Raw genomic sequence first — 13,599 nt, forward strand, 5'->3', positions numbered from 1 at the left:
CAGAGTGGGTCCCAGCTCCACCATCGCCCGCTCCTGACTGAGGCGTGGGCCCGGGCGCCGGCGGTGCTGCCAGCACATGGCACAGCCCAGGAGGATGCTGAGGCAGAGCAGGGCCAGCCCCGTGCCGAGGAAGACCTGGAAATGCACTGGAGAGAGATGGACACTGTCACCGTGGCGGATCTCACCGGGGCTACGCCACCGTGGCTCTCCATGGGTGATGGAGCAACGGTGAAGAGCAAGACCTGGATGCCCACCTCCCCTGCCATGCCTGTGACCCACCCACCGTCTTTGCAAGCTGGGATTGAACTGGAGCATCCCAAAGCCAGAGGGTGGGAGAGGAGCCGGTGGGGCCAGGGCTGTGCTCAGCACCTGTGAGTTCGGGCAGGCTGACATCAGTCTGGCTCTGGCAAGGCTAAAGCTAGCCCAGCCTCACCCCGGGACGATAAGGGCTATGGAAAAAGTGGCTTTTATCAGCCCTGCTGCAGGGCTGACGCAGGTTGGGCACAACCAACCATCAGCCGCTTGCTTAGCGGGGGCACGAAAAGTGTGGAGAGGCACCGGTGCTGTTGGAGGGAAGTGGGGGCACCTGCAAGGGGGGCGTTTGGGGGTGTCTGAGCTGGGTTCAAAGCATCAGCAGTCCCCAAGGTGTTATATACCCAAGCCTGGCCCCGAAAGAGGGGGAACCTTCTTTCCAAGCTGTGCCTGGAGGACCGGCACCCTGTGGGCAGTGGGCTGGGCTTTATCCCTCCCCAGTGGGGATGCCCACAGGGTTTCGGGCTCCCCGGCAGCTGAGCAGGGTGGCTGGCTGGTCATTTAAGGACCAGGAAACCAAACTCCTGGACATCAGGGCTGAAGTTTCTTAGGAAATGTGGGGTTTAGAGGTGGGCAACAAGCACCGATGCAAATGTCGCTGTGCCAGCGCAAAGCCTCCCTGTGCCTGGCTTTGAGGGATTACGGAGAACAGGGTCTGGACAAAGCTCTGCCGGAGCCTGAGCTGGGTTTGATAAAGAGATCTTAATGTTTGAAAGAGACAAACAAGCGGTGTCTCAGGCCGCTGGGCTGGGCTTTCCTACCCAGATGCTTTAATCCGCGCTGGGCTCTCTTTAGCCCTTTGTTATTTGATAGGGAAGCGAGGTTGTGGCTGGGATGAGCAGTGAATGGTGGCATTTAGGGGAGGGATGGAGGGAAGGGGGTTGGGATGTGAACTTGCCTGGAGGATTATATTCCAGCCCAAACAACGGCTACCAATGCCCGTGGCTCTCCAGCCTCGGAAAGCAAGTTGGGAGGGCTGGAGCGTTGCCACCCTGAGCGTATGGACCCACACTGGTCGATAGAGTGAAGCAGAAGTGTATCGGATCCCTTTGGGTGCCTGCTTTTGGGTGCTGGGGCAGCCAGGCTGGAGGATGCTGCGCAGGGACCTGCTGCACCAAGCAGGTAACAGGGCTGGAGGCTGGGAGGGCCGTAAGGATGTCCTGGACCTCAGCGGTGAGGTTGGGGTGGCCACCACTGAGCCTCTCCTCACCTGAGACCAGGTCTCGAAGCACCCCTGGAGCCAGGGGGAGGCCTGGGACATTCCCACCTCTGATTTTAAGGCTGCTGGTGGATAAACCCCACGGCAGTGCACACCAAGGGTGCTTGCTCCGCCCCCCATTGCCAGAACCCACCTTACCTGCTTCAGGCATCTAGCTTTTCAGGGAAGAGCTGAGCTCACGGCAGGAAACGTTGGAGCTGGGAAAAGCTGAACCTGCCGGTGGGCAGGAGGGGAGGAAAGGCTCTGCCTTCACCTGCCCACTGCCCGGATAGGCTGGGACTGGAGCCCAGGCGAGGTGAGCAGCTCTGCCAGCCGGTCTCCTCCGATAACTGGCATCCTTGGGGTGAAACACAGGCACGGCCCAGCTCTCCTCACAGAGCGCGGAGCGAAATCAGCAGGGACACCAAAAGGCGGCTGAATTTGGCAGCTTGGGTGCTGTGCGAGCAGGCGGCTCTTCTGCACCCACCCGCCAGCGTGCTGGTCCCTCCCCTGCAGAGGGGCAGCAGGGGCCCTCAAAGCAGACCCGACTTGCTGGCCACGGGGCACAGAGAGGAAGCCCAAGGTGGATCCGAGCACAGCGAGGCCGTGCTGGTGGGTGCTGCAGCCCTGGCAGGGCGCAGGCAGGAGGGGAGAGTTTTCCCGCTTGGCCTTGGGTGGGAGGATGGGGAAGGTCACGTGCCAGGCCCCGTTCCGGCACCCAGTTGCCGCAGATGGGCCACCGGCCAAAACAAACGCAGACACTGGGGCATCAGAAACACTGGTACGAAAAGGGCTGGAAACCAGTTGCTCTCTAACTGCCCAACTGGTTCAATGACTGGAAAAAACAGCGTCAGGTCCTGTGTAAACAGTGAAACCGTTGGGAAGCATTAAACGTCCTTTTTGCATGGAGGAGGCGGCGACACGGGAGGGATTTGAGAGATCGGCTCCTGCCCCAGCCTGGCCCTAGCGGAGCCGGGGCTGGGTAAGGGACCCAGGGTAGGTAGAGCTGCAGCTGTGACCCCTCCAGCAATGCCTGGGAAAGGAGATCACCAGAACTCACCTCACCTGTCCTCCCACAGAGCCCTGTGGAGAGGGTTTCCCAACCAGCATCCAACCTGGAAGCCCCCTCATTTCATCCCACAGCTACCCAGCTCTTCTCTAGCCCCCACTCCAAAACTGCATCACACCAGACGAGGTTTACACCCCCAGTTCTCCCCACAAAGGTACAGACTGGGAACAGAAAGTCCTGCAAGGACACAGACCTCATCTAGGTTGACCCAACCTCCGGGAATACTTTTCCTGGGATGGAGAAGGGGCTGCGAAATCTTTAACTCGCACTTGAGCACGGCCACAAATCAGGCTTGTGGGATCACCGTGTGAAGAGGTAGAAGTTTATTGGAATATAAACATTCAGATAACGTGTAAGATAGAAAAAACCCAACAACAACATATACAGACACTTGTTGGAAGGAGACGTTGAGGTATTTATCCACCGCCTAGGCTATCACATTTCTTTTTTTTTCTTTCTTTTTTTTTTTTTTAAATAGGTAAGAAAACTAGTAGCAAGGCTGCTGCAGCTGTTTGGTGAAAACATCTTGTGATCTGAAGCCGTTTGGAGCGCACACGCACGCACGCAGCGGCCAAAAGGACTTGGTGTGACACGTTCACATTCACTCTGGGAGCCGAGCAGGCGCGCAGCCTCCCCCTCAGCTCCTCCCCGCTTCCCAGCTCACAATCTTTGTGCCTTCCCAGCATGAACTGGGATCTGCTGGAAGAGGACAAGCAGGTTTGGTTTCGTTTTTTTGTTTTCTTATTTTTTTGTTTGTTTGTTTTCCCCCCCCAGTTGGGCATCGAACCCAGCTGGCAAATCTCCCCCTGAAACAGGAGCATCAAGGCTGCACGGAAGCAAGCTGGGGGCTTTATTTTATTTTTTTGGCTGCTCACTACAAAACCTTCGCTGGTCTGGAGTTGAAAGAGAATTAGCCACACTGCAAAGGGGAGCACTTCACACGAGGAACAGTCCTACCCGCAGTATCAAAACCCCTGAGTACTATACAATCGAACACGGTCGAGTGAAATGAAGCGGAGCCGGGGAGAGAAGCGGGGGCATCCACTGCCCCTGCTCAGCCTTCCCCAGCTCCCGGCTCCTCCGCCCCATCTCTGCTGCTGGTTCCCATAACCCTGTCCCCAAAGCCTGGCAGCTCAGTAGGAGATGCGGAGCTGGGCGAAACGCGCGTTAAGCCAACTGCCGGCATCAAAGCCAGGCTGAGGGAAAGGGTTACTCTTCACAGTCTGAATGGCTGGTCCTCCTCAGCCTGTGCTGAGAAAGGACCAGTTTATTGTTGCAGCTTATTTTTACTGAGGTATCTGTTACGCATCCCAACTTGATTCTTTCCCTGAATTGGATACAAAACAATCTGTTAGTCCCTGTCTATTTCCAGTCTAGTTGTGTAAAGCTTATAAACATTAATACTCTAGTAGTGTCAAAGCTGTTTAGCAGTTCAGTGATTCGAGTGCCTTTCTGTGCAAGAAAACACAATGTTAGCATGTGATACATAAGCAAAACCACCCATTACTAACCTCTGCTCCCCAGGACCAGAGAAGAAAGCATAAGGAAAAGCAAAAAGTGCCCCAGTCCCACTCGCAGGAAACAGCCCCCAAACCCACCCCCGAATAAAATAAAATAAAATTTAAAAAAACAACCAAAAAAACAAAAAAGGGGAAAAAACCCACCCCAATCTGAATGAGCCCCAGAGTCTGGAAAATCCTCTCCGAGCCTGTGAGGATGAAATGCAGTGGAGACCTGCGGGATCTGCCGAGCACACATGCGGCAGCCAAAGAGCAGCTCAGCTTCCCCGTGCCCGTGGCCACTCCTCTGGCTAAAAGCAGCTGGAGACGAGACATCTCAGAGCAGCATCTATCTCAGGACATGTGTGTTCTCACCCGCGTTCCCTCTCCCTCCCACCAAGCCCTCAAGCTGTCTGGCAGCTGGATAACTCAAGCCATAGTGTACAAAACACCCAGAGAGCACAGAGCCTCTTGCAACGAGGGAGTCCCACCCGTGCTGCGCACGAGCCCGCGCACGAGCGCTCGGCTCTCAAGGACAGAGCAGCAGCCCAGCCGAGTACTGCCGGGGGATTAAAAAGGAGAACCTGACATTTGAGAGTTTAAAGGAAGGATTATTCATTTCGCTTTCTACAACGCAAGCCTCAGGGTGACGATGGGGTTTTCCCCATGGTGGTGTCTGGCCCGGTGTTTTTTAAAGCCATGGTCTTTTCAGTAGTATCAAATAAACAGCTGCTGGGAGCAGAGGGAGCGCGCCACAGCTAACCAGAGGTATTTACAGGAGGGCATCTCCCCTGGACTGTAAAATCGCACAGAAATGAGCTAGCAGGGAAGGGACAGATACTTCTAGGCTGAGCTTGGGCTCAGTGGTGCAGGCAGGCACAGCCTGTAACGGCAACAGCGCCTCCAGCCCCTCGTCCTGCACAGAGCTCCATGCTCCCAACAGCTCTGCTCACCTGTGGGAGCAGATAAAAGGTGACCTTCTCCCCTCACGTTGGTATGACATATGGCAACTCACCCACCACGCTCTGGGAAACAGAGTTGTAGCGGGCTGAACCTCTGGCGTTGTAGCATGGTTGTCACTTGCATCACAATATAGCTACTAGCTCGGGTGGTTGTCACACAGGCACCTACGTACGGGTGAATAACTGATTTTGGTGCTCTCTCCACCCAACAGGGCTCAGTCTTGTAGCGCAGACTGTCTGCAGTAACAACGTCCCAGCACAGCCGAGGAGGCGGCTGGGTGCAGCACCGCAAGGCCAAGCGGTGCTTCCAGGTGCCAGAAGCCACCGCCCCGCAAGAGGCTCGGCCGATCTGTAGTGTAAGCAGTGCTGTCACCTCCCAGCTGCACCAAGCAGCTTTGCTTGAGGTAAGCGCAGACCCTGGAGCTTGGAAAAATAATAGGGACTTGGGAGACACCCTCGTGTCCAACATGAAGGACAGATCTCAGTAAGTAGTCCCTTTTGCCCTCTTTTCCTACCTCTACCTGGCCTCCTGGGTCATGCACATGTCCTGGGACAAGGCTGTTCAGCTCAGCTCCTGCTGGCCTAAAGGATGGGGAAGCCACTGCTCTTTTGCTCAGCCTTTTTTCTTTTTTACTTTGTCTTTGGTGATACAATTAAAAATAAAAAAAAAAATAAACACAATGTCAGCAAAACCACATATAAAAACAAGCGATAAGATATGCCAATACTTCCTGAAGAGGTTAAAAAACCAACCCAAAATAAACAAAAAAACCCAACAACAAGTACATATCTGAGGTATTTCATCTGCTCAAAAAAACCTGACTTGGGCCTGAAGGATGGGAAGGACGTCACCAGGGCAGGATGGGATGGATGGTGCTTGGACCTGAGCTCCAGGCTGGGGAAAGCACGTGTGGGAAAGGCCAGAAGAGAGGGGACAGCAGGAGGCCACCTCAGCAGGAGCTGAGTTCGTGGGGTCACTAAGTCAGCTTGGGTGGCTCTGGACACAGGAGAGCCAGGGCCAGTCTTCAGAGGTTTGAAGGGAAAGGGCTTGACTTCCATTTCTCTGCTTCCACCCAGGAGAGCAAAAGGTCCTACTCAACTGAGAGCCGCTTCCTTTTGGCTCACGTACAGTTTGAAGGGGACAGGGCTTCCCTAGGCTTGTTCAGAGCGCGACGAAAAGGCGCGTGTGTAACATTAACCGCAACGCCTGCCCTCACACCGCAGCCCCACGGAACGAGATTTCGGGGATCACCTTCTGTTTTCTCAGCGCACGGAGGCAGGGAGCTTCCCGGGGCTCCTGAAAGACCCCCGACAAGAAGGAAGCCGCTCCAGGAAGCCTAGATCAGCCTCAGTTGTGCCGAGGGGGCAGAGGATCAAAACGCCAAGACACGGTAAGTTCAGGCTAAATGTCAGTGGGATGAGATCCTTAAGGGGAGAGAGACAAGGTTGAGGGCATTTAAAACTTGGCTGAAAGCCTCAAGAAGGCAACAGTAGGGAAGAGGCCAGCACCAGCCAGGAGAACAAAGCAGCTGAACAAGAGGGTTTTAATGTGTCTATGGGTCAAACGTAACGGTGAGAAAGTCCTTTTCCTCTTGCCAAGGCCTCGCAGAGGGGGAAGGAGGCTCACAAGCCAAGAGCACGTGTTCTACGGGAGGACGTACGAACAGCGGACCACGACAAGAGCCTGAAGAAGAAAAGCGAGGCAGCCTGCCTGCCCTGCAGCCGCACGGCCTTCTGCAGCACAGGCCACGGGAGGACAGGGGCAAGGCACCCTGCCGGCTCTTAGGATTGTCAACACACGGAGTTGTTTTGTGGCAAGAGTCCTTGTGGCTACTGGTTTGAGGAGAAGCAAGTTTCCCTGCCCCAGCTTCAGCTCTTTCCACCTGCCTTGGTGACGTCTCAGCCATCTCTCAACCCGCAGCTCCTAGAGACGATCCCTGATTGAAAAACGCCAGGCATGTGTCCCCCCCCAGCCCCGCCGCCTCCATGTCCCACCCCCCAACAGGAACACAGCAAACCTTGGGAGGAGGAGGAAGAAAACAAAAAGCAAAAGGGAGGAAGAAAGGGGAGAACAAAGAAAAAGGCTGGACAAACAGACGATGAAGAAAAACTCGCTGGCATGGAAAGGTTTCAGCATCATCATCATCTTGCCGTTGGCCAACCACAAAAGCAGGTTCCTTGAGATGAGGTAATCTGTGCGACTCCTTCCCGGCTCGCTCCCTGCCGAAAGCAGAGAGGAAGAGCTGCCGGAGGCCAGTGTGAGAGACAGCAGGCTCGGCCGTCCATCAGAGAGACCAGCTGGTGGAGGGCTCTGCGCTGGGGGTTCCCCGGGATGAGGTAGGGCTGGGAGAGCAGTGGGAGCTGCTGCTGCTGCTGCAGGAACTTTGGGTGCTGGAGCCTGCAATGAGATGGACCACTGGCTTCTGGGCAAAGAGCACTCCTGCAAGGCAGAGAGAGGTAAAGAGAAGGGTTACTGGGACTAGGGGGTGGCACGGCTGAGAAGCACAGGGTACAGAGTAAAGAGCAGTCTATGCCACCCCAAAGATCTCATCCCAACAGAAAGAGGCTCAGTGCAGGACAAGCAGGCTTGGAGGCAGATCAGAGGGTCAACGGTGACCAGGATATAAGAAAGGGCTTGTTCTGGTGGCCTCGGTCACAGGGATGTTGTGCTTACAGAAGACAAAGATCCCAAATGGCTTCAACACCTTCAGGGGAGAGAAGCGACTTCCCCTGCACTGCAGTGCCAGGGCTCCCCCCGGGCTTTGTCCGAGGATGCATGTGTGTGACCCGCAGAAGTGACACGGCTCCAGCAGAGTACAGGGGACAGCAGTTTGCGCTTCCCAGAGACGCACGAGGAAAAGCTGAATAAAGCCAGGCCTCAGCAGGAGAAGAGGGATAATACTCCTTCCTACTCACACCTCTAGAGAAGTCCCTTCCCGTAGATTTTAAAAAGGCGAACAACCACCACCGCCACAAGGAAAGGGCACTCATCTTGACTGCCCAGGACCAAAAAAAAAAAAACCACCAAAAACCCACCCCCAAACCCCAGAAATCATCTCCTCCTGAGCTTTCTAAGGCAGACTTCTATGCTTTGGCAAAGACCAGCCCCTGGGAGCACGCCACCCTCCCCACGTCCTGCTCTGCACCGCCAGCCCAGCTCTCTACCCAGCCCCGGGAGCGGTTCTTTCTCACCAGCGTAAATTGTGCCGTTAATCTCCACCGACATGTTAATACTCCCAATGCCGTTAGGTGACAAATTCAGTGCTGCCGCCGCCGCCGAGTCTGGTTTATCTTCTTTCAAGACAGAAGAGATGCAGAGTTAGACAGTAACTGTCCTGTTCCCTCCACTACCCAGAGGTGACCAAAGGTGGACACAGCCCTCCTTTTGTCCCCTCTTTGGGGAGGAAATCGCCTCACGATGCCCACTTCCAGTCCTATCATAACTCTACAAAGGCATTTAGGTGCTCCAGTGTGAACCGAGGATAGGCTGGGAGCCCACTGGCATTTCCAAATCTCTCACTGCCTCATGCACTGGAGGCCCAAATTAACACCCCCTCCAAAGCCAAAGCTGCCAGCACAGAGAGAAGACCCCGTTTAAATCGGCTGGGTTGTGAGTGCGGTCACAGCAGACTGGGAGCACCTGCACGTCCTCTATCCCTTGGCTGAGGGGTGGGGGGTTTTCGGGGAGGTGGTGGGACCACCGTGTGCAGGGCTCAGACTGCAGCAGCTGCAGCGGCCGCTGGAGGGAGGGGACTACCCACAGCGCCAAGGACTCAAACCCAGGAATGCTACGCTTGGCGTGAAAGCTGTTTTATCCTGCGTCCTCAGCTGCAAGAGCCCTTTCTAAGCCATGAGGGGCAGCTCTGGAAGTGTCAGTGCAGAGCCGGGGTTCAGTCGACACTGCTGGTTAAGGGGAGCTGAAGGTCAAGCTCTCCCAGGCACTTCTGAACCTCCACCCTAAGCAACCGGTAACCGTGAGCCTGGGTTGCAGGGCTGTTCTCTGCGCTCCTGAATGCACGCCCGCAGTTTGCACAGCCGTATCATGGTTACCAGCCCACCCAATGTTGGTTTTGGGGCACTGGGCTATTAAAACAGAGAGGGATTATGCAGACAGTCTGCTCAGGCTCCGGCAGTGCATGTAAAGTGCGTGGGTTCTGCTCCTTTCGAGTCTGCTAGGACAACACGTCCACGGTCCCTGTAAAGAATGCTACGGCCATTGTTAACATTTAACCTAGATGTTGCTATCAAGCTATGGTAAGCTCACGTGGTGCTTTCCAAAAGTGCCTCTCAACACTTTACGAAGCACAATACTATTTTTATTTTGCAATTGGGAAAATCAGAGCATGAAAGACTGGACAGACTCGCCCACAGTCAGCTAACAGAGGTGGGAATAGTATCACTGAATCCTTAGGGCTCAGCTCTCAGCCTGTTACTATTTGTAGAGACTAAAATTGTTCCTAGCACACTTTGATTTAGGAAGTTCAGGGTGGAGGGAAAAAAACAAAACCAACAAAGTAAGGTGAGAGGGAACGAACATCCCTTGACAAAATTTGTATTCCCTTTGGTTTTGTTATTATCTAAATGTGACATTTTGGTGGATGTGCAGCTCTCAGGAACTGTGATGTGAAGTCCCAATCCCACGTGACTCTGCAGCGAGCTGCTACTGCTTCAAAGAGGAACCTGCTTTGACCCTTTGCCATACATATTTATGGCAAAGCGCCTCAACAGAGCATTTACCAGCATTGCTAGCAAAGGCCTCAAGAACAGCTCTTCCCTTTCTTCTAAGCCATGCCAAACTTGCCTGGCCTTGTGCCTACATCCAAGTGTACAATTAATAGGGGGTCTGGGACCTTTAATTTTAATGGATCAAAAGGTTTGGAGGAAGCAGCTGTTGGGACTGAAATTTTCTGAGGCTTTCCTGTCCAGTGAAGTGCAGCCCCCGGGACAGGTAAGGGAGCCACGGCACTTAATCAGCTTTTGAAGCCACTGTATAACAGTATTGATTCTGACAATGTGACCTTTACGGGGTGACTCCCCTTTTACAAAGCATTTCAGGAGTGCATTTCCCAGGCCATGAATGCTGCTTAGATGTGACCTTCTAACCCAGCCTTGCCAGGAGTTCTTTGCCTGGAGGCTGTGCGTAGGGTTGCAGCAGATGTTGGTAGAAATCACCTGACTTGCTAAAAGCCCTGAGATGCGTAGGGCCCCCTGCAGATACACAGGTCTTTGTGGCCTCCTCATCACACCTGACAAAGGATTCCTAAAAGCTGGGCATCTCTCTTCCCTGTCTCCTGCAGTCTGCTACCCATACAGAAAAAGCTATTACCTCCACGATCAATTCAAAGGGTTCCTGACCAGGAAAGGAGAGAAAATCACTCCCTGCAGCACAATGCTGGCCTAAGGCTCAGATGAGATCAGGGGAAAGCTCAGAGTCTGGCACATGATGGGCTTCCCCTCCAAAAGTCATCTTACTGCAGAACCACAGGGCTGCCTTTGGCTAGGCTAAACCATGGATCTGAAGTGGACCCCAGGTATTAAACGTGAGGGGGTCAGACACGTGGCCCAAAGTCATTTCAGCCAACCCATGCGCTTCCCATGATGGCAGGAGCACACTGACAGAGCACTGCTGCAAGGGCAGCTGAGCTAACGTCACCTGAAACTGGCAATTCCCCACAGTGCAAGTTCTGTGGAGACGTTAGAGCTTGAGTCCTGAAGCAATCTCACCGTGATCAACACAGGAGGTCAGAAGCTCAAGAGTAAGGGTCTTGTTATGGGTCAAGTGGGTTTTATCAGCTTAGATGCAGAGCTTTCTGAACACAGCTAAGGTGCTTCTGAATCCAGGCTGGATTATGCATCAACAAGAATAGAATAAAAACAGCAGCAGTAAGTAAAAACCAACAAAATATTGCTACAGTTTAGCTTTGCAGTTATTGTGCTCCATTTTAACAGCTTCTAGACAGGGACCTTTGTCTGGTACCCCCAGAAGCAATCAAGCCTGCGTGTAAAGAGGTGTTTGACATCCTAGACTGGGAGCAATTCCCTCCCTGCTGCAGCCTGCAAAGGCCTTTGGCGGACCTAGAGGAGCTGCTTACCCTTGCCATTGATTTTGATCTTCATGGGGATCTGCCGCGCCATGCTGAACAGGTTGCGCTGAAGAGCCTGCTGGACAAGCCGCTGCTCCTCCTCCGTCATCCGCGAGACCTTCTTCTCCGGGGGCTCTCCCGACTCCAGTCTCTCCCTCAGCTGCTCGAGGGTGGCTGTTCTTGCTGCCACAGTTGCCTGCTGGCTAGCCAAGGTCACTGGCACAGCAATACGATTTGGCATAGACACAGTCAAGGGCACACCGTCACCTAGAAAGACAGTCACTTAGTCCCTCCCACAGCTCTTCCTAAAGCGAGCGCACCAAGGTTTAAACCGCGGGTGGAACGTTCTGCAAACCCTGAGCCACCCAAGTCCCACCGCTCTCCAGTCCAAAGCAGCCTGGGTGGACAAAATGGGAAACAACTGCGTTTCAGTGCCTGCACCTCTTAACTCGGCCTCCCTCTTCGCTGCGAGTACAAGTAGCTGACCTTTTCTGACAGCTGCTGCTGGAGACACCCGAGGATTGCTGGTCCCACTGCCTGGCGCGACGCCGATGATGGGGAAGCGGATCTTTGGGGGAGACAGGAGGGAAGGAGGCCCCGTGGTGGTGGGCGAGTAGCTGAACAAAGAGGAGCTGTAGCTGGGCCGCCTGCCTTCCCGCCTGTTGCCATCGATCGCAGCCTGAAGCTCAGCAGGAGAACTGAGGGATTTCTTCTCACATTCGTAGGCATATAGGTACTTCATGTACCTGGGAGAGAGGCGAGCACAGGGAAACTCAAGTAGGTTTCTCGATAGAACATGAAATTATAGGCTACAGCACCGAGCACTGCATTCAGGAAGACTTTCAGCCGGAGGTCCTCCGCAGATCTGGAGTCTTTGTCTGCATATCGTGACCGCCGCTGTGCTCGGTTTGATAAGCGTTGAGCAGTTTGGGTGGGAAGCACAGCTCTCGCAAAGGAACTCTGAGTTTACTCAGTGTTTATAGGGAAGCACATAGTTACATACTACTACACCCACAAGGGCAAAAAAGAATCATCCAGAACTCCTTTACAACTGACACACCATCTAAAAATCATAAGAATTAAGATCTTGGACCGTTAACCCCTAACACAAAGGAGGAAGTCTGAGGAATTACCCTCGTCCAAGTCACATGTATTGGGCAGCACCAAACCTTACTGCTTTTGCTGTACTCTGGCACACACACGTTTGTACCAAAGGCTGTAGAAATAGCAAGGAGCTTCCCTCTCTGGGACACAGGGGCTCTAATAACTTCCAAGAAAACTGAGCCTGTATAAGAGCTGGCTGTGGATTCCTCGAGCCCAGCCTTCCATGCTCGGGTCACTAAAGCACAGCTTCACCCTGGTGCTTACATTTTACAGTAGGTTTACTTTCACCATTCCTTTTCCTCTACCTATTTACTTTTTCTTCCTTTTTTTTTTTTTTGGTTTTCCTTGCCTAATCAACGTGAGGTATTGCAGGTCAGAAAAGCCCTCACAGTACGTAGGTGCTAAATGCCGGTTTCTGCAACTTAGTAGTGATAACAGGTATCAAATGATAAAGTCCCTCCTTGATGCCTACAAATCAGGAGGCCTCCCTTCCTCCTCGCTGTGCCAAGTGCTCTTCAGAGACAGAGCAAGACCCTCCTTGCCCCGAGGAATTTAAGCTCTGAAGAGGCAAGAAAGGCACAGGATGGAGGGATGGGCAGAGCACAGTGAACAAGGCGATGGCATGTTAGTGCCGGGGTGGTAGGGAGGGAAGGGGAAGGAGTTCAGGGAGAACCGCTGCTAAGAGCAACGAGACGAGAAGGAACAGAAAGGAAAAACTGCAAGTGTCGGGTGAGAGGGGTAAATAAAGCAATTTATCAGCTGCTCCCTGGCTGCAGAGCAGAACTCTGCTTCCACCCCAGTCCCTGCTTTGCAGTCCCCACTCTGCGTTCACGTCCACGCCGTTAAACCTTCTGGACTTACTGGGTTCGAAGCGTGAACGCGGCACTGGTGATGGAGGTGGGCAGATTAAGGCCTTTGGTGATCTCTCGCCAGATCTTCTTGTTGATGATTTCCACCAGCCCTCCTTTCTCAGTCACCAGCTTGTAGAGCATGTAGAGATCCAGGATCTGCTTTGCCATGATGGGGATCCGATTGATGGGAGTTCCTGCAGGGAAACAGCAGGGAAGGAAACACGGAGTCAGAGAGAAAATGAGGCCAAGGAAACCGTCAGGTTGGGGCTATCGATCTTCTTTCTAATCGGAAATTCAGGCAACTCTATTTGTAGCCTGACTTGAGGCCTCTCGATGGGTGAGTAAATGAGCCAGTGAAGTGTAGCTGCATGGCACGTCCTTCTCACGAAAAATCCTTTCCTGTAGGCAAAGCAATTATCAGACAAATAATAACCTGCAGCTAGGAGCAACTTCTAAAATAGAAAGAGGGGAAGTAGGGACTATTCAATCCTCGGGGTGAGGGAGCAGCACAGAGGAATCAT

General features: G+C 53.5%; 1 protein-coding gene across 2 annotated transcripts in view; it reads right to left on the minus strand.

Annotated features, from left to right (window-relative positions):
- Positions 1 to 7,064: 7,064 nt before the first annotated feature.
- The window catches only part of ARID3B (AT-rich interaction domain 3B), a 29,399-nt gene continuing 22,864 nt past the window's right edge, over positions 7,065 to 13,599 (minus strand). Inside the window, exons 4-8 of one of the 2 annotated variants that reach the window (XM_009950540.2) lie at positions 13,089 to 13,272; positions 11,610 to 11,869; positions 11,133 to 11,390; positions 8,233 to 8,334; positions 7,065 to 7,480 (exon numbers count right to left, since the gene is read on the minus strand). In XM_009950540.2, coding sequence (XP_009948842.1) covers positions 7,326 to 7,480; positions 8,233 to 8,334; positions 11,133 to 11,390; positions 11,610 to 11,869; positions 13,089 to 13,272 — 959 coding nt within the window. In that variant the 3' untranslated portion in view covers positions 7,065 to 7,325. Of the gene's footprint in view, positions 7,481 to 8,232; positions 8,335 to 11,132; positions 11,391 to 11,564; positions 11,870 to 13,088; positions 13,273 to 13,599 lie in introns of both variants that reach the window. The other variant, XM_086471605.1, reaches the window with a different exon arrangement.

The sequence above is a fragment of the Leptosomus discolor genome, chromosome 11 (genome assembly GCF_034619465.1).
Source record: "Leptosomus discolor isolate bLepDis1 chromosome 11, bLepDis1.hap2, whole genome shotgun sequence".
Lineage (NCBI taxonomy): Eukaryota > Metazoa > Chordata > Aves > Leptosomiformes > Leptosomidae > Leptosomus > Leptosomus discolor.